The sequence below is a fragment of the Lonchura striata genome, chromosome 1, assembly GCF_046129695.1.
Source record: "Lonchura striata isolate bLonStr1 chromosome 1, bLonStr1.mat, whole genome shotgun sequence".
Taxonomy (NCBI): Eukaryota; Metazoa; Chordata; class Aves; order Passeriformes; family Estrildidae; genus Lonchura; species Lonchura striata.
Window position 1 is genome coordinate 46,077,422 of NC_134603.1, and position 20,195 is coordinate 46,097,616.

The 20,195-nt window shown below is 36.6% G+C and overlaps 1 protein-coding gene across 2 annotated transcripts in view; it reads left to right on the plus strand.

Annotated features, from left to right (window-relative positions):
* Window positions 1-19,828, plus strand: part of SS18 (SS18 subunit of BAF chromatin remodeling complex) — a 44,270-nt gene extending 24,442 nt beyond the window's left edge. The window contains exons 6-11 of one of the 2 annotated variants that reach the window (XM_021551604.3): window positions 9,237-9,404; window positions 10,101-10,205; window positions 12,338-12,430; window positions 13,158-13,280; window positions 15,883-16,016; window positions 18,129-19,828. In XM_021551604.3, the coding sequence (XP_021407279.1) occupies window positions 9,237-9,404; window positions 10,101-10,205; window positions 12,338-12,430; window positions 13,158-13,280; window positions 15,883-16,016; window positions 18,129-18,155 (650 nt within the window). In that variant the 3' untranslated portion in view covers window positions 18,156-19,828. The remainder of the gene's footprint in view (window positions 1-9,236; window positions 9,405-10,100; window positions 10,206-12,337; window positions 12,431-13,157; window positions 13,281-15,882; window positions 16,017-18,128) is intronic. The other variant, XM_021551605.3, reaches the window with a different exon arrangement.
* Window positions 19,829-20,195: the final 367 nt, after the last annotated feature.

The window sequence follows — 20,195 nt, forward strand, 5'->3', positions numbered from 1 at the left end:
CTTTGTTTATTTGCAGACATATAATTGTTTTCAGGTATAATGTGAGAATCCAGAAATGGATCTACTTCAGCAGTTACAAGCTGGAGCTACTGTTTGTCTTTCTTAGACTTCACTTTTCTAGCTAAGTGTTATTGTCATTCAGGTTGATAAAATACATCTCTACTTTTAAGTAGAGAGGTTGGTTAAATGGAAAAATCAAAAGTCAGATAGCCCTCAGATTGTTATACCTAGTTAGTCTTTGTTTTCTGCTGCATGCTGTTTCAATGGTTTTAGCATGGAATTTAGTCTCAGAGAAGCAAAATTCAGTTCCAGGAACAAATCTGGTACTCCCTACTGTTTTCATGAGATGTCCTTGTATATACAGTAAAAATCAAAGCTAATTTTGTATCTAATTTTGCATAAACTGATGGTGTTTTCATGTCCTTGTTGAAGTGCAAGGACATTGTGGAATTAAAATATTGCATTAGAGTCACAGCACAGCAAATTACTAAGTTGTATATGTACTGCATATTCTTATAGAGGTGCTTTACAAGTCAGCAATCAGTATTTTCAGCTTACCTGTTAAGTCTGTTACTGCACTGGATCTGTACACAGCACCTGCTAGAAGACATATGACAACCCAAAACTCCACTTTTTTATGTGTAGATACCATCTGTTCCTGAGGTGTACAGACAGACCAGGTCATACTGATCAGTTTGATTATTAGGTTACAAAAAGGTGCAAAACAGACAAAAGACTAACTTAATGAGAGGCTAAAAATAAGTCATGATGAGAGAAGCTGTTTCTGCTCTTTTCTTACTGGTAGAGAAAGTGGGAGATCTGAGGCCTTTAACATCCACATAATTAATAGCATTTTTCTTAAAGTATAACAATGCAAGAAACAAAAGATAGATACATAGGAGGGGAAATCATAAGTGGGAATACCTTTGACTGTCTCTCTGAACTGGGAAGTTATCTCTGTATTCTGGGCAATACACACTGTAGTAATTCTGTGAACATTGTAAGATGCTTTGGAAAAGCCCTAGGGTGTTTCAATTCAGATTTTTTAGTTGCAGAGCTAGCAATAATTATGTAGCAGTATTTGTGAGGGAGCCATCTAGTAAGTCACTCTACAGAAAGCGATTTTGTGTGACTAGCCTAAAATTTAGGAGATGATTCAGTTTCAAAGTAGCATTCTTTACTCTTCCACATAATATTCCCCTGTTGTGTTTTCAGTACTCTGTCAAACTTGAAAATTGGTCATTAGACACTAAGCAGAAATAAACTTTAATAATTTCTGTTCTGCGCAAATAGTGGTACTGAAGTGACTTTGGGGAATAGAGAATCAAACAGTATTAACCAAATGATAGGTTCAAGAACAAGAGCAAAACCTTTAATTAGAAAAATGGTACCAATGCCATTAGGGCCACAGCAAGCTTTTGAACTGTATGACTCTAATCCTGCCAAGTTTTGACCCTTTAGGCTAAGACTTTCCCATTTCAAGTGTCTGCTTCAAGGCTGGTTCTATTTTTTGCAGAGGTTTCACAGAAGGAGAGGCCAGTTGGGTGAAAAATCATATTCTTTAAAGTGTTTCAATGTCTCACAAAAACTTTGGTAAACAGAGCACTTAATATATAAATGTAGGAGTGCATGTGCCCCTTTCCTTGAAGCAAGGCTTTGAAACTTGTCTGTATGCAAAGTGCTATTTGATGTTACATGAAAATACTGTTCCAAATACCTGTGAGAGAGGAAGTCTTAAGTCTGAAGATGGGGTAGTTTCCTATTTTGATTTAAGATGATTCCCAATCAAGTCTGCTTAGTACATTTCCTCTATTTTCTACTCTAGTTGTTGCATGTCTATAGATGGTTGGTGACAAATTAGAAGAAGTATTTTTGTATCTTCACTCTCTTGTGACTCCAAGACAGCTCCAGGGCAGAGAATGACAGCAATGTGTGAGACCATGCAGGGCAGAGAATGACAGCAATGTGTGAGAACATGAGAAATTTAGAGGTAGGTAGCCAAGCCCCAGTTTGGCTGGGCAGAGGTCTCAGCCAAGCATGGCCACCGCAGGCTTCTCTCCTAAGTGAAGAAACAAGAATGAGCTGCTAGGAAATGCACCCTGTGCAGTTTAACAAAAGGGGAATAAACAGATTGGGACTCAAAGATTTCTTAACTGGTCATATGTGCAACAATTCAGAAGCACAAGTGAACGAAAATCTCAACCTCAGTGTTGTTGGTCAGGAGACACTTGTGAACCCCTAAGTACGCTTTGTTTCTTTGTCTTACAGGATTGATCCATACTGAAAATGAGTGATCCTACTACATCTGTCAGTTAATAACAGCACTAGCTAAATATAATGCTAAATATCCCACAAGATGAGGTCCTAGCATCTCAAGTTGGCTGTTAAAAATTAGTAGATGTTTTTGGCCTTAATCTTTCCCTGTGTGGGTTCCTCATCTGTAGAGGAATGACTCTGATGGTAAGATTACAATACCATCTGATTTCACAGGAGAGTTGTCAAAGTATGTAGTTATGAATAGTTGGACAAATTACTTATGGGTGCCATAAGAAAACCTATCAATAAATTAATAATTCTGTCTTCAGTGTTTGACTAGTCATCATATCTCACGTGAACTGTTAGGAAGAAAGAAAATACTGAAATAGTTTTTCAGTGGGTAATACCTACCATATACTGAATGAAGCCAGTACTTCTATGGGAAAAGAAGCATACTATCAGATAATAGATAAAACCACCATAACACTCAGAAAGTCTTACTCTAGCACTTGGGTTATGCTTGAGCATAACCTCTTTATGTGCACTTGCTACCAAAACATCTTGCTGTATATGCACCTTGTGAGGCAGATGGTGTTAGCAAGAAAAAAATGAAGAAGTGCTAATTAAGAAATAAAATGCATAGTAACCAAACTGTTTGCTGGGTTTACTTCCTATATCCACTCTGTGCCCTAATTTGCACTAGTTACAAAATGCTATCTGGAAGAATACCTTAAATGAGAAGCAGAGTTTTTATGGTATTTATTTTATATAGTCAGTCCAGTTTAAAAGAGAAATTCTAGTAATTTTGGACTTAAAAAGCAGAATATTTAAGTGGAAGATTCTGTAGATGACTCTTCATTGAAAAGTTAATATAGCAGCCCAGGACATCTGCAAGGAATATTTGCTATCTTTTTGGAAAAGATAGGCAGCAGAAGGAACTGAATGAATATGAAAGAAACTATATTCTTCTTGTGTATAGTAAATTATTTAGGTTGAAAAAAAATTTTAAGTGTTGCCAGTTTTTGGCTTTTCAGAGGGGAGATGTAGGCGTGATTTGTCTGAAACCTGACACTTGCATGGAAATTCCTCTTTTTTTATGTTGAACAAATCTTTCACACTCAGGGAATAATATTTATAGTGGAATTAATACATTTTATAGGTAAGAACCAAGAAATTATAGCTTGGTCATCTCGGTCTCTGGTGTGTGTGGCCATTCCAGAGACTGTTTCTCATTGGTCAGATCCCTTTGTTGGAATTCCATTCCTGTGCTAGAAGAGCTTGACAGAAAGTTGCCAGATTCCCAGTCTCTATTGAGTGAGCATTATATGTTGCCTTTGGAAGGGGAACAAGTTTACAGATGACTTCTGTAGGACCAAGATCATGTTGACTTCAGTCATTTGCAGACCAGTTGTCAAATCTGGTGCTGAAATTTTTTAATGATTCATTTATGTAACCTTGGAAAAAATTCCTTTAACATTTCAGATCTCTTTCACATATAAGCAAATATGAAGATACAGAAAGAGTAGAGATGAGACGGATGCAGATTCTGGTTGTTTTGTTGTGCACATAAAGAAAGGAACATGAAGATAGGAACATGAAGATAGGAACATCCAATGTTAGCTAAAATAGAAACATATTCAGGGTATGCCAGATAAGGATAAAGTGATTTCTGAGTTTGACTACCTTTTGTGAATGTCTTCCCATCTGTTCGCTCCCATGTTAGCTGAGACTGTCAGGTTTCAGTACCTCAACTGTTTACAATAGTCAAGATGTTATGGAAAAAGCAGGGCAGTCTCAATTTTTTTTAAAATCTGGCCTACTAAAGGGAAATAAAATTACCTTCACATTCTGAAATACCATCATGCTATAGCTGCATTGTGTAGGATCTCTAGCTGTAGAAGATGCTGTAGTTTTGGTCATGAAAAAACAAAAGATATAAACAGCTGCCACAGAGCTTGTGCTTTCATCTTCTTTCCCTGGAGTAAAACATGAAAGGCAATGTTGGTAATTAAGGAATTTTTTTTCTATGACATTTTATGTTCTAGGTTTTTAAATGATACTTGGAAATGGGCTTCAGTTTGAGATGAGAAATTTGTGGAGTAATAAAGTGTAGAAAAGTGTCTACTGTCTTTAATTTGTAGCCTTAATCATACATTCAGAGTAGCAAAAAGTTTTGTATCCTCAAAAGTCTTTTGAGATAATGTTTAAACTGCTCCTGATGTTAAAACACCTTTAGAATGATGGTTCATTTGACTAAGTACATCTGAATTGTAGTGTTTGTCAAGTTAAATTTACCCTACATTATAGTTTCTAAGATAGCTCGCACAAGGCTTAAAACCATCATTTAAAAAACAAGAATATTTTTAAAAACATGTGGAAAAACACCAAAAAAGTTTTGCTGAAGGCAGCTGCGGTGATATTTATTTTGTTATTTTTGTAACAGTAGACACAGTGATGAGATTGACCATGGTAAGTCTGGCATGGTGGGCTTTGCTCATATTCTAGATACGGATATCCAGTTCCTTCATCTATGCAGGTGTACATTATGAAATGCCTAAAGAATAGACCCTTGAGCAACATAACTAGCATAATTTGGAAGACTGAAGAATCAATAACTTGTACTGCTGCTTTTTGGTCATACCCACCTATTCCCTTAGCTCTTTTGTCAGAACAGCAGAGTCACCAGTGTGAGAATACCATGCTCCAGCACGGTGTTGATGAATGGAGGCAGAGTTCTCTGAAGTTTGCTCTTGGGGAAAGAGGTTTATTGGGGGTGCAGAAGGTCCTGCCTCGTGCTCCCAGGCGCAGCACGTGGCTGGGCCTGAGAGGGTGGGGAGGGGAGAGACAAAAGGAGGGTTTAGGAGAGGGGAATCCCCAGGAGGGGAGGAAGTTCCAAGAGGGGGGAAGAGGTTCCAAGAGAGCGTGGGGCCCCTTGAGATGAGGCATATCCAATGGGGTTACAGACACTAATGTTTTAGGGGGAGGATACAGAGGTGTGGGATGAGCCATACATCTTTTGGGGGGTGGGATGGAACAGTCCATTTCACCCCAGGACTCATCCGACGGCAGGGGTGTCATCCGGCTGGTTGGGAGAACTGTTCTCATCCTAGCTGTATTATTTATGAACAATCATATTTATCTATCATCTGCAACACACCATTTATGAGCATGGTTCCTCACTTCTCTGCTGCTTCAAAAGGTTCAACCATGTCAGCAGTTATTCTTGTCCTCTCATAGCATTTACTACCAGTATCTGAGTTTCAGCATAAGGACGATACTAAATAGACATTTTTAAACCACTAAACTTTTCTGCAGTTCTTTCATCCTCTGCACTTCTGGTCTCTGATTTGTTAGCTTTATCTGGGACCTACTTTCAGTTTGTATTTCTGTTTCTGTTTATCTTACCTGTGTGAAGACTAGGTTGTCAGTTTCCCAAAGTCCTTTCTTGTCAGAGGACTGCTGCTGTGTCACTGTACTTGCAAGAAGATCTGGTACTAGTCCATTTTTTTCTTTAATCCATATACCTTCCCTATACATGTGGCCTCCTTATGAGAAACTAGTTGGAGCAGAAGTTATTTTTTTTTCCTCAACTACTCAAAATTGTCTACACCCACTAAACAAAAATTACTATTGTTGATAATCTAGACCAGTTAAATTCTGTACTTGCCTATTTTAGAGAGATAATCTTAACACACTATTTTTTTGGCTGCGTTTTGACCTGTGTACAGATAAGATACTTTGTCCTCTCTGGATCAGATAATTCTAGAAATTCACAAAAAAAAAAAAAAAGGGTTCCTATGGAGGGTTTTTGAAAGCAGTGAGCATTCTCCTGCAGCTCACAGTTGTATGAGCTTTGTATATGAAAGTCTCACCTCCAGGTCTGGAATAGATCATGACTTACACCAAATGTAGTTTGTTGTACCTGATAGGAGATTCAAGAGCTGTGTTTTAGGGTGCTTGTAAAAATATGAGCCACAAATATTAGGAAACATTACAGAATCATTGAATGGTTTGGATTGAAAGGGACTTGAAAGATCATACAGTTCCAACCTCCCTGTCTGTGCTACAACTAGCCCAGGTTTCTCAGAGTTCTATCCATCCTGGTCTTGAACACACCCAGGAATGAGCATTCACAACTTCTTTGGGCAACCTGTTCCAGTGCCTCACCACCCTCACACTGAAGAATTTCCTCCTAATACCCAATCTATACCTACCCTCTTTCAGTTTAAAACTATTGCCCCTTGTCCTGTCACTGTCTGTGTATATAAAAAGTCATCTCGCTCCCTTTTATAAAGCCCCGTAAAGTACTGGAAGGCCACAATGACGTCTCCCTGGAACTTTTTCTGCTCCATGTTCTCTTAGCATTTCCTTATAGGAGAGGTGCTTTATCCATCTGATAATCCTTGTGGGCTTTCTCTTGACTCAGTCCAACAGGTCAGTGTCTTTTTGTGCTGTGCATGCTAGAGCTGGATACAGCTCTCTGGGTGGGATCTCACCAGAGCAGAGTAGAAGGGCAGGTTCACCTCACCTGACCACCTGACCATGTTTTTTCATTCAACCCAGGATACAGTTGTTTTTTTGGGCTGCAGGCCCACGTTGCCAGATCAGACCCAACTTTTCATCAATGCAAACTCTCCCAAGGCTGCTCTCAGTGGGTTTCCCACTCTGTACTCATATCTAGGTTTGCCCCAACCCAGGTGCTGCACCTTGCACTTGCACTTGCTGAACTTCATGAGCTTCTTTTGGGCCCATTTCTCAAGTTTGTCCATATCCAGGTAGATAATGAACTAAGAGTTTTAAGTGTTTTAGTAAGTTTTGGGAATTTGTGTCATATTAAGTATTAGATGATGAATAAACACAGCTTTCTCCTAGGCTAGATTTTTCAAATGGAAAAATAAATTGAGAGTTCCCTTGTCCTTCAAAACCACTGCATAAAATGGTTATGTTCCATGAGGCAGTGGACACCATGGTGGTTCTTTTAGATATCTTTTTAATAAGAAGAACCAAACTGGAAGGAAGCCAGGCCGTCTGTTACAAACACAACACACAGCCTAATACAGGGTAGTGAATTCTCATTGTGGCTCTACAAAGCATTAATGAAGTTCTAATTTAAAAAGCAAACAGAAAATCTCTACATTGCACCATGGGGACCCAACACATTTTATCACATTGTATTGTGACTAATATTAATATTGTTAATTAACAAGCTTTCTTGAGATCTAGGAATATTATGGCAACAAGTTTCTATTTTTTATCAAGACTGCTTAATGTTTCTCAGTACCTCCAAACAGGAGCAGTGAAATGGAATAATCTAAATTACCTACTCATTTAGAAGATCAAAAAAGGAAATGTATTCTGCCAATAATTAAAATAAGTACATCTAAATTTAATTTAACCCCCTTTTTTTTTACTTTAAAGTTGAGACACAGAAACTTGCCATACTGAAGGATAGAAGCATAACTGAATCTTCTTAAGAGTGGCCAATATTTATCTTTAGAGGAAAATGAAGCTTAAGCCACTTTACTTCTCAGTGAGAGATCCCACACTGGGGTTTTATGAGATTTAACTAATGCACTTTGAATTCATATCATTAATTAATTTGTCACAACTTTCCCTCATAACTCTGCATAGACACTATGTAAGTGACTACATGTTCTTTTGCCTGTATAAATCCATTGTCACTTGACTGTATCTAGGTATTTTTCCAGTACTGTAGTTTTACACAGGACTTTCTGCTTGTGCTTCAGCACCTGGTTATTCAAACATACTAAATGAAATGGAAAAATCTAAGCATACAGAAAGAAGGTGATATCTTCCTTTTTCTCCTTGATGACACTTAGGAGTGGCTCTGGTAGTTGGATGTTTGGTGTCATGGTTTGGTTTAGTTTTTAGTGAGGCTGCTAGTTTCTTGTTGTCTTTGTTGTTTATAAAATAGATTATTATTTTAAAAGGCAAAAAAAGCTTAGAGTTTCACCATTATAGACTGGGCAGTATGTGTGATGTGAATTAATATATTATAAAAATATGTTGTTTAAAAAAGTTTAGCTCCCTGTCACAACTTTTTTTCCTCCTCATGTTTTTGATACTGGATGTGGTACTACAGAGGAGGCACAGAGGTTGTTCTTTGTTTTGTTTTATCAGTCTAACCTACAGTCTCATATAATGAAATTGTGTAATCATCGTTTTCATTGCTGTGTGGTGTCAGTAAGGTGCTCTTTAACTGTCTTTAACTGTCTGTTTTCATTACTGACATTTGCATTTCTCTAAGCCTTAATCAGATTTTGTCAGTTGATAAAATGTGGACAGTACTTGATCTCTCCTGGTCTCTTCCTGTGGTTCACAGAAACTTGGTGCAACTTGGTATGAAAGATTTTTTTTGTTAGAGATTGTTTAGGATTGTTCAGTGTCAGGCAGGGCCTGTGTTCTGTGGGCCTTCTGTGTATGCCTGTTGTGTAATTGCCTGTCTGGTTCATGTGGTTTCTCTTTACAGCTAAATAAAATTGTTGATTTTTGTGATAACAACTTCGTGGTTTGTTGATGGAATATAACAGCAAATATGTATTGAAACTATGCTCTGAGGAGATCACAAATGTTAAATATTTTTTCTGTGACTTACCAGGGTTTCACCATCAGGTTTTCACCTACACTTCTTTTGAAGATATTTTTTAAAACAAAAAGTCATGGAAGTGTTTCAGTTATCCTTGTGTATGTGTAAACTGATATCTGTGGTTTTGAAGAAAAATAATCTAAAAAGCTACCTTATTTAGGCTGATTACTGTATTGTAGTTTGGCTGCTGAATTGTTAACCCACATTTGCATAGGTCCAGAAACAGCAAACCCTTACCAGAGCAGTAATATACAGATGTACAGAGCCTTTTTTAGTACATTTTTAAAGGTTGGCTTTTCCATGTTCTTTTGGAAAGGTTTAATCACTAATAATTTTTGCTTATTTGACATTTTTGCTGCTTCTCCTTTTCCAGGTCCAATGATGCACCAGCAGCCTCCTTCCCAGCAATACAACATGCCACAGGCAGGTGGCCAGCATTACCAGGGGCAGCAGCCACCGATGGGAATGATGGGTCAAGTTAACCAAGGAAATCACATGATGGGGCAGAGACAGATTCCTCCATACAGGCCACCACAGCAAGGTAGGAATTCACTTCAGTGTTTTTACATTGATTTTAAATAACCGTGTTTAAAACCATATTACATCATTGCTTACACCAAATTTCTGTCAAGTCATTTGATGCGACAGACTTTGTTCACACACTTTTTGTTACCCATTTTAAGGGTGGTTCTTGCAGCACATGATTACTGCTATCACTATGAAATGTGAAGACAAGTTTGTTTTTTCTTTTGAGATTATATGTTCTGAAATTAGCATCTCAGATGTGCTGATGCAGAATTTGATATTTTGATATTTAAATGATAGGTACAGAAAAGGAACAGAGTACCTACTTGGTTCTGGATTCATTCAGTTACAAAAAAGGAACAATGTTCCACAGTTTTGCTTCTCTTTTTTCTTGTAGTCCTTTTCAACAAGGAATAATTTTATTTTTAACACCCTAGTCTGTCATACACATATTCCTAAAATGAACTCAAAACTGAAGTTTGATATTTATAGTCTCAGTCTAGTGCAGCCAAATAACTGTGTGTTTGTATATGTAGATAGATAAATTTACTTATTTTTTTTAATGAAACCAGATTACATATGTTGTCTGTAATGCAACAATATGGGTGGGGAATACATTTGAGAAATATTTCTCATACTAAAATCAGAAATTAGCAGGCTTTATAACAGAGAAAACAAGTTATTTACGTATTGACTGGTTGTGGTTTTTCAGGCCCACCACAGCAGTACTCAGGCCAGGAAGACTATTATGGGGACCAATACAGTCATGGTGGACAAGGTCCTCCAGAAGGCATGAACCAGCAATATTACCCTGATGGTAATCTCTCATAAATGTTAACTTTCCCATTTTCTATACCTGCCCAATACTAATGTAGTCATATGCCCAAAATTAGGGGATGAGGCAAGAATAGTAATTGGATATCATACCTCACATTTACAAAACCTTCCAAATTCAGAATTGTTACTACAGCTTAAGTTACTATGACTAGTTAAATTTGCAACTTAAAGCATGTAATTTGTATTACTCCCAATTGAAACTCTTAAAAACAGTCATAGTATTTCAAAATAATGGAAATAATTTGTTTCTTTCAAAGAATGGAGAGTTCCTTAGCATATCTAATATAATTGAGATGAATTTATACAGTCATAACTGTATTATCAATAAGAGAGGGGGCGATATCCTTTTATTAAAAATTTTACTGAACTGAAAAACTTGCTGAAAAGATGTGGGTTTTTTCTGTAATACTCTACTTTTTTTAACTTAGTGTTTTGTTTTTATGTAAGTCACACAAATGTGTTATTGCTGACATGGCATGGGCCTTCAGTTTAACATTTATATAGGAACAAAGTGGTCCCTGCCTTGAGGATATTGGAAATGTGAATCCTCTTTAGATGCCCTCTCAGTTCTTTCAAGATAAGACTGAAACTTTGAATTTCATGAATCTGTCCTCCTACCTCTTGGAATATGGAGTGCTGAAGACTATTGGATTGTGTTATGAGTTAGAAAAGTTGAAATTAACTTGTTTTCACACTGAGCAGAGACTGGGGGAACAAAGATGCTAACTCCTGGCTACTGTGATAACCATGTGTGCCACTTAATGGTATTTTATGAAGCTCAAGCAAAGCTGTGTAATTGCCAAAGTAGCTACTCATAGCAAATAAAGGGATGCAAGTCACTTGTTTGAACTCGATTTCCATCAAATTGATTTTAAGGTACATCAAGCCTTATCTGTATAAGATGATGTGTTAATTTCTAGAAGTGTGTGTGCAGTGTTATTTTACAAGTTGCATTTACTGGTAATTATTCAGATTTCATTTTGGAACATTTATGTACATACATGAACACTAAATCGTTACATGCAATTTTTGATGTTACCATCAACAGTTTTGTGGCAGCACAGATTACTTCTAGGATCTGTTCCTTCTAAAGAGTCATCTTTATCATTACCTCATTTATTACTCTTATGTAGAATACAAGTAGAGTATTTTAAGACTTGTTTTAATGGCTATGTATGCATGTAAGATTCAGTCTGTGATGTATTGTACAGTTGCAGACCTGATGACAAAACCACCACTGAGTTTCAGAACTGTTTCTTCCTTTCCTTACTTGTATCTAAAAAATTTATTCCAAATTTATACTATGTAATTTCAAATGTAAACAAAATTTTGGCACATATCCTTGACCAATTTAGCAGTAAGATACATTTTAATAATCTGTAAGACAAAATATGTATGTGCTAAAAAGAACAACAGGTGGGGTGCTTACTGCATGTATTGGTTTCTTAATCAGAGATGCCTGTAGTCTCTGAATAGAAAGGTTTGTTCGTAATGGATCTACTCAGGACTGGAATGTAAGAAGAAAAGTTTTCTTAAGACTTTAAGTAGGAATTCTGTTTGTAGGGAAAACCTTGAGAGTGTTGTATTTCTGTCATTCTAAACCAGAATTTAATGTAGATGATGGTTCATAACTTCATTGAGCTTTATTTGTTATATTTCACACTGCTTTTAGCATATGCTTTTGAATTGGAGATCAGCAGAACAGGTGTTAGACAAAGTATGATAATTGCTTTCTTTGTTCATTCTAATTTAATTCAGGTTATTTACATGTGAAAGGCCTAAATGCTTTCATTTTTTTTTTTTTGAGTGAAAGATGAAGTACTTCCTCCCCCCCAACTCCCCCAACAAGGATTATTGGAAGGTTAAGACCATCCCTTACTGTGATGTTTCTAGAACTACTGCATTAAGCCTTTTTTTTTTTCCCTGTCACATGTTAATTCAATATGAAAGGAAATCATATTAATAAGTCTTTGGCTAATACAATGGAAAATTCTTTTTCATGTATATCCAGTTGAAATTTTTTTTTTCATTTTTCTGAGAAATGAAATATTTTTAGGGTTTTCACTCAGAGGCCATTAACGTTTCTTCCTGTCTCTTGTCGAATTGATGTAGGTCATAATGATTACGGTTATCAGCAACCGTCGTATCCTGAACAAGGCTACGATAGGCCTTATGAGGATTCCTCACAACATTACTACGAAGGAGGTATCTATATACCTTCACACACATACGCACATACATTCCCTTTCCTCCCCCACCCTCAACGGGAACAGAAATTCTTGCACAACACAACTTATACCCATGCAAAGCTCTTGTAGAATACTAGTTGCTGGCTGTCTTGGAAATGGCAGGGAACTTGAAGCCTTCAGAATAATTTCTTGCAAACACCTTAAATATATAACCACAATTTGCCATTCTAACAACAGTAAAATGACTAAAACACTCTAGAGATATTTTTTTTTTTTACCTCAATGGAAAATTTTATTTTAACATAAATTTGTTGGTTCAGTTATATATCTTTTTGTGTGTGTATATATTTTGTATAATTATAGTGCCGTTAGGAAACAGCTTGCTGATCTTGTGTAGCTAGTCTGTGCTCTTGTAGCTGTCCTTAATTTTGTCTTTTTTTTTTTTTTTTTTTTTTATTTAGCATAGTCATGATCTTATGACTGTGATGTTCCAGTAAATGTAATGCTCGTTTGGCAGAGATTATGAAAATGCTGCAGTTCAACTTTGCAAAATTGGCTTTAACTGCAGTTTGTTTGGCCGAATTCCTTCTGTTTGGTTTGAGTTTTCTTTGTTTTGTTCAGTTTTTGAAATCAATATTGCATTTTCATTTTGTTCTTGTGTTGTTGGCTGTGCATCTTAGAAGGAAAAAAATAATAAAATAGTTATCTTTATGAGTTTTTGCTTTCTTGCAATGATCTTACAGGAAACTCGCAATATGGTCAGCAGCAAGATGCATATCAAGGACCACCCCAGCAACAGGGTTACCCACCACAACAGCAGCAATATCCCGGCCAGCAAGGCTATCCAGGACAACAGCAGGGTTATGGTAAGAACCTGAGGAGACAGACAGCTTTCACAGAAAGGACTAAGAGAGACCTTTGTGTTTTGTGTTTGACTGTGTCCAGAGGCCAGGCTTATACAGAACAGCTCTGTGCCTGCAATTTCACTGGGCTGAGACAAGAAAATATAGAAGGCAGTGTCTTTTGGGAAATAAATCTGTTGGCAGTCTAGGAGAGTGTGGTAGCACAGAAAACCGAGGGTGACTAAACAGAATTGTAATGGGTGTCTTTAATTTAGAAGGACCCAGAAAGATTCTGCTCTTTTCTGTCTTCTGTAGGTGAACGCACTCAAAAAGATGACAAAGAACCACTTTCATCTGTGGATTTACCAATTAAAATAGTCTTTTAAAAACTGGTTTAAAACTTCACTCAACATGTATGAATCATTCTTTTCAAATTCTTGTACTGATCAGTAGAGAAATGACTGTAAGCATTGACAGCACACCTTTAAAGAAACTGTGCCTTATAAATTTGCACTAGTAGTCAAAACCTTCTGATACGTGGCAGGAATGAGAAATCCTCTGCCACAAGTCCCTGGATTCAATGAAAACCTCCCAAAAAGAAACTTAAAGCAGTAGAATGTAATTTTGGTGCATTAATTCTAAAAAACGTTGTGTCAGAAGAGCATACTGAAACTGCTGCTCTTTAAAGTTTTATTTTCTTGCATACTGTAAACCAATATACACGAATTAATGACAGAAGTAATTTCTGAAATTCCATAAATTCCATATATTTTAGCTTTCAGATCTTTTGCAGGCTTAAATGCTAAAGCTTTCAGCATTGTGTGTATGTGTGAGGAAATGCACAGTAATTTGTTTGCCATGTAGATAAATGCCAGAAATCCAGTTATGATGAGACAGTTAAGATTTAAGAGGATCCACTGAGATTTACTTCTGGTGTTTATGGATGAATTGATAGTTCTGAAGTAATACTTGTACCTACATTCTTCTAAACATAATACAGGAACAGACTAAATGTTAGAGGTCCATGTAGATCATCTGAACGTTTTAAGTAAAGAAATAAAATCTGATGTATTCTGAAAGTTTAAATTAAGAAATACTAGAAGAAAATGGATTAGGAAATCTTTTGGAGCCACTTACCCAACATAATTTGTAAAACAGAATAACATATTTTTCAATTTCTGGTTTTTAGCAGAAATTGTTACTGAAGTTCCATCTTTTTTCTGTGAAATGTGTCAATGAATATTTAGAATTCAGCTATAAAGAATTACCATGAATAAATAAACCCATGTTCATTTGTCAGATGAACACAGCACTTTTAGGATATCATATTCTTGCTCAATTTAATATTTAATTGCTTTCTAACTTTTGGAAATAAATCAGTGTCTCAGACATTATTATAAATCTTTAAGGTTTTGTTTCACTGTGGAAAGCTGAAGCTGAATAGTTCAAGGGGATTTGAGGCCTAAGGAGAATGGTAATAGCTTATGGAGCTTTTCTTCTCCAGGTCATCTTTTCACTGTTTTACAGATCCAGAATTACTGAAGGAGTTACCAGCTGATGTCATCTTAATGTCCAATGCCTGTAGCTAAAACTAGCCCTCTCTAGCACTGAATCACCATTGCTAAAAACACATCTGTTTCTTCTGAGGGAAACAAAAGTGTTGGTGTCTGTAGATGAAAAGCCCTTCTGAAAAGCTGCAAATCTTCTCTGAAAAGTAGAGACCCAGTTTTTAAGGGGTGTTGTTGAAAAAGCTAACAGATCCACTGCAAAGGATTCATAGGCAGTGCCACTGAAATGCAGAATACATCTCTCCTAGTGATGGAGGGGATGGGGATAATTTTGTTTGGAATATGGCTGCACTGCCTGATGGTGGTAATGTGTAGCTTCCAGTGGTAGACAGGCCAAGTCCCTGTGAATAGTAACAGTTATACTTGCAAAAGAACTACTTCTTTTACGGACAAAAAAGACTGGAATCCAAGTTTTGGGTTTTTTCCTAAGCTTTTTCTGAAAAGCTAATATTACCAAAGGAGTGTGGAGTAGAGGGTTCTTTTTTCCATCTTACAATACCTTTTACTGCATGTCACATCTCACATTTTATACATATAACTTGCTTGCCTGACACCCCATCCATGATGGCCTGCTGTGGTGTGAGACTTAATTTTCTGGCAGCACAGTACTTCTGGTCTCTTCAGAAAGTCCAAATGTTAAACATAGCTGATTATCTGGTTGTTCTTTGCATTAGAAAATTCTGGAACTCAAGCAGTGTACATCAGGAGACTGCCTTCCTAAATCCTGGAAAAGGCTCATGTTTATAATTTTTTGCCTTGTTCTTCTTGTCCTTGTATGTGGAACTACATGCATTGATATTAAATAATGAATATAGCAATAAAAGTAAATGTTTCTGTGGTTGGAGCCCAGGCCCTGGCAGCAAAGGTGCTTTCCAGGGAGAGGAAGGTGGGCCACTCAAAAGACCTAATTGCATAGTAGTGGTATTTCTTAGTCCTGGTTGGCTGTAAAATTTAGTGTTTTTCCTATTCTCTTCCTTCCAACATCTTAACCACTCTTGTTTTTTTGTTTTGTTTTTTTTTTTTTTTTTGTTTTTTTTTTTAAATTTAATGATCACCAGGTCCTTCCCAGAGTGGTCCAGGTCCTCAGTATCCCAATTATCCACAGGGACAAGGACAGCAGTATGGGGGATACAGACCCACACAACCTGGGCCACCACAGCCACCACAGCAGAGGCCTTACGGATATGACCAGGTATTCTTCCGTTTGATGAGAAAGTTGTGTTTCTTACACACTTGTTTGATAATCTTAGATTCTGGACATTTAAAGTAACGAATTTTAGGACATGGTCTTTCAGGTATGTACGTACAATTCTCATGGAGTTTATTTCTTGGTGAGTTACCAAGAATCATTTGTATGGAATTGTGATTAGACATCCTCTTCTGAGTTTGCTAAGTTTTAATGCAATTTGGCAAAGTGAAGCCTTCCCAGCAGTATTTTTGGATGTTAGAAATTAAGGGACTATGTTTCATAGGCTTGTGGTGAATGACTGATATGAAAGATGAGGTTTCTAAATCTCATGGTGGATCATTTTTCATTACTTCTTTGCAATAGAAATGGTTGAATTTATTTTCCACAAACACAAATCCTAATCATAATCTTCCTCTTCAGTGGCAAAAGCACCTGAGGCATGCAGCTGAGATCCTTCAGCTGCAGAGCTTATGGGGAGACATGAACTTTTTTTGCATAGATTTTCTCTGAGCAGTATAAGGAGGCAGTGAACATAGGAAAAACGTGACCTGAAATCAACTGCTTCATTTCTATCACTGCTAAGACAAGATTAAAACAAACAATTACCACCAAAACTTTGTGCTGGAGTTGTAGTGAAGGACTCATGGAAAAAAGCTGTTTTAAAATTAAAAGATGAAACAGGTTTTGTTCCTGTAAAAGGTGCTAACTTGTAAAAAACCAAACTTTTCACTATGAATAATTCAGAAACATCATTAAGATGTACACTATTATTTTCTTAGGTATAAATAATTATAGATTAACTGAATAATAAAGTTGAGGTTCTAATGTTTAAATAAAATCCTGTTATGTCAGTAGAAGATCAGTTGAACTTTCAAGAAAAACTTACCTGAGGAAGTGAGAATTGCCCACAGTTTTGAAGAACAGTAGGCTTTCTTTCTAGAGAAATTAGAAAAGACAAGGAAGAAGGAACAAACTCTCTCTGTGGTAGTTTAGAGATGCAATTACTTTAAATTATTTAAGAGATAAAATGTTTATGCACTGAACTAGTATCTTCTGAAAACAATTAGCTACAGGAGAATTCTTAGCTTGTGGCCAGTATAGGGTCAAGGAAACCTAATCACAGTTTGCTGAGTTTTTCCAGCTTTCCTTGCAGTAGAGGTGAATAACCCTTTCTCTTGATAGGCTATTCTACTTCAGTTTGTGCAGTCTTAAGTTCCACTGGGAAACTCAATTATAGAAGAGCTCTCCTTCCCATAGGAATTGTGCTGCTTAAATTCTCATTCTGGCAGCTGTTGTGAAACACTTCTTCATGACTGATTGTTATATTGTAATAGAACATAACTGACATTGCAACATAAAACTAAAATGTAAAATACTGCCTTGTTGTGGTAGCACTTTACATGGAATGGTGGCAGGATCAGTTTGGAGCATGTTCACTTCCTAGCACAGTACTTCCTTCTGCAAACCTTAAACCCTGTTGTGAAGGATCATGGTAGGGTTATAGCATTAATGCTTTCCCTTCTGTCCACCTCTGCTGTACATGACATTCCATCAAAAGAAATAGAGAATATCAATATAGGTGGTAATTCTGTGTATCAGATCTGTGGAATAATTGCCACCTGTAGGATATGTGGATTGGTTGTTCATGTTCACCAGGATGTGCCTTGGTTTTGAAATACATGTACCATTATTCTGTAATTCTTGATAGATTAATAATTTTAGGTATCTTGGTGTCAATGGTTAGTTTCCTAAATTACTTTGAATTTCGATGACCTTGACTTTTTGAAATAATTTTCAAAGTTTAGGTGGGAAGTAATCCCCATCTTTGTTTCTTCATGATGTTCTGCTAATTTCACAGGAGTCTGTTGAATATAAAGTATATTCTTTTGATCAAATTAGGTTCCTGGGCATGTCTTTGGTCTTAATTCTACATTAGAGCACAAAATATTTTTAGTGAGATTAAACTACACTGGTTACGCATATCAGTATATAATTTTCTTGTATTTGTTTCCACCTTTAATATCACCATTTAATTGCATGGTCTTCCAAATACAGCCTTAAATGCAGGAAAATATGCCTTGTGGTCTGATTACATATTTTGATTTTTTTTTTTAGGGTCAATATGGAAATTATCAACAGTGAAAAAGTACTCACATTCCGGTAGGCAAAATCTATTAGCAGCCATATTGTCTCCTCAGCACTGTGGACATCTTCCCAAGATAAGAACCTTCCATTCCATCTAGATGTTGGAAAAATCTTGTGGCTGTTTTATGGTATACAGTCTTCATGGGTTAATTGTTAAAGACCATAGATTCTCAGAAACTAGTTTCACATCTCTACTCTAGATGGCAATATTGGACAGAAAATGTGTGACATAACAATTTGCAGTGAGTTGAGAACTGTATGTCAAATATACTGTTACAGACTGAGAGGTGCGAACAGCTTTGTATGTTTATGAAGGTTATGGGAATTTAATATTTTTTCCACAGATTTTTTTTGTAGGGGGAAAGGGGAAATGCACACTTTTTACAGCAGCAATATTTTGTATATTATGTTTTTCATGTGGTGAATATGCAAGACAGTACACTACTCGCTGGGCAGAATAACAAATCTACTGTTGAAAATGAGTAGGGGCATGGTAAATGCTTGATTGTATTAGTCTCAAAATGGTGTACAATAAAGATAACAGTGAAAAGATGGAGATCATTCTATGTCACTGATGGGTTCACGTACAAAGATTGAGAATCCCAGTTATCTAAATGGGAACATAATTAAGGACAGTGTAATATAGTCTTGTGCAAAGATAAATTTTTTAAGCTTTCCAATTTTTCTGAGTGAAGCGGTTTTGTAAAAATTGTTTCTAACATAGTTTGACAATTTTCTGCAACATTTTTTGGGTAACAAGATAAATGTTTGAGTTTTATTTCTCAAGTGTTTTGTCAGAGCTTTGCATAAGCAAGCTGTAATCCTACTTAATAATTGCAATAACAAAGAAAATGACAAGTGTTAATTTTACTTGGCTTGAATATGCAAAGAATTTGAAAAAGAATATGGAGGACAGGACTGTATTGTATAAGTGTATTTTAACCTTTAGTTGAATAATTTGTATGTATCAAAATAGCCTAGAGGACTTCGTAAAACCTATCTAAACTTTTGTCATGGTTTAGGAATGGTGTTCCCCAATTTTAGTCTTCCCGCTGACACACTCCAAACCATGTGCCGCTCGCTTGCTCCCCACTCTCCCTCCCTTCCCTTGTGGCAGGGCTGAGAGGAGAATCAGAGGCACAAAAGGTAAAGATCACAGCTTGAGAGAACAATTTAGTGGAAACAGCAAAACAAAGGTAACAGCAACAATACCAGTGCCAGAGGGTGCAAGAAAGAGGTAAAAGCTTCACACCTGGTTGATTGCGTACCACACAGAGCCTGGTTCCACCCCATGCTACAGAGCCTGGAAGGGTCCCCTGAAATCAAAGTGTCCCCTCCTGGCTACTGCAGAAATTAACCCTGTATTGGCCGGAACCAGGACAGCTTTCCTAACTGGGAGTTAATAACTTTAGAAAAGGGGCATTTTTGTTTGTGCCCATTTTTCTTATTGGTTAACATGAGAACAAGGGGATGTTTTATAACATTAAGCTTGAAACCTGTTGGTGAGGCAAATGCCAAATTTTGTTTTGAACTGCATTATTGCCTATAGTGTTGCATGTGAGAGAGAGGCAGCACCTTGATCAATAACAACAGTGCACAAAAAAACTAGTTTTGAAACTGCCCAACAACTGTGTATCAGATAAATAAATGGATATCCTATTCTACTGAAATATATGCATTCAAGAATCCTTGGCAACTTTTATAAATGATAAAACCTAAAATTAACCCAGGAGTAAAATAATACTTTGTGTTTTTTCAGTTTGTAATCAATGTTTGGGGGGATAAAAAACAACTCATGATCATAGTATGTGTGACATTATATATGGAAGACAAGATTTTCAATTTCTGCATCCTTTTTAAAAGGAAAACAGTTTTCTTAAAGTCAATAGAAAATACACATCAAGGTTTGAACAGATATGGCATGAAGAACATTATTACAAATTAAAATCTTGTAGGTTCTGTGCCAATTTTCCACCACTGTGTACTTCATTGCTATTTAAAACTGTACTCCATCAATTCTAACGGAAGAATAAATTA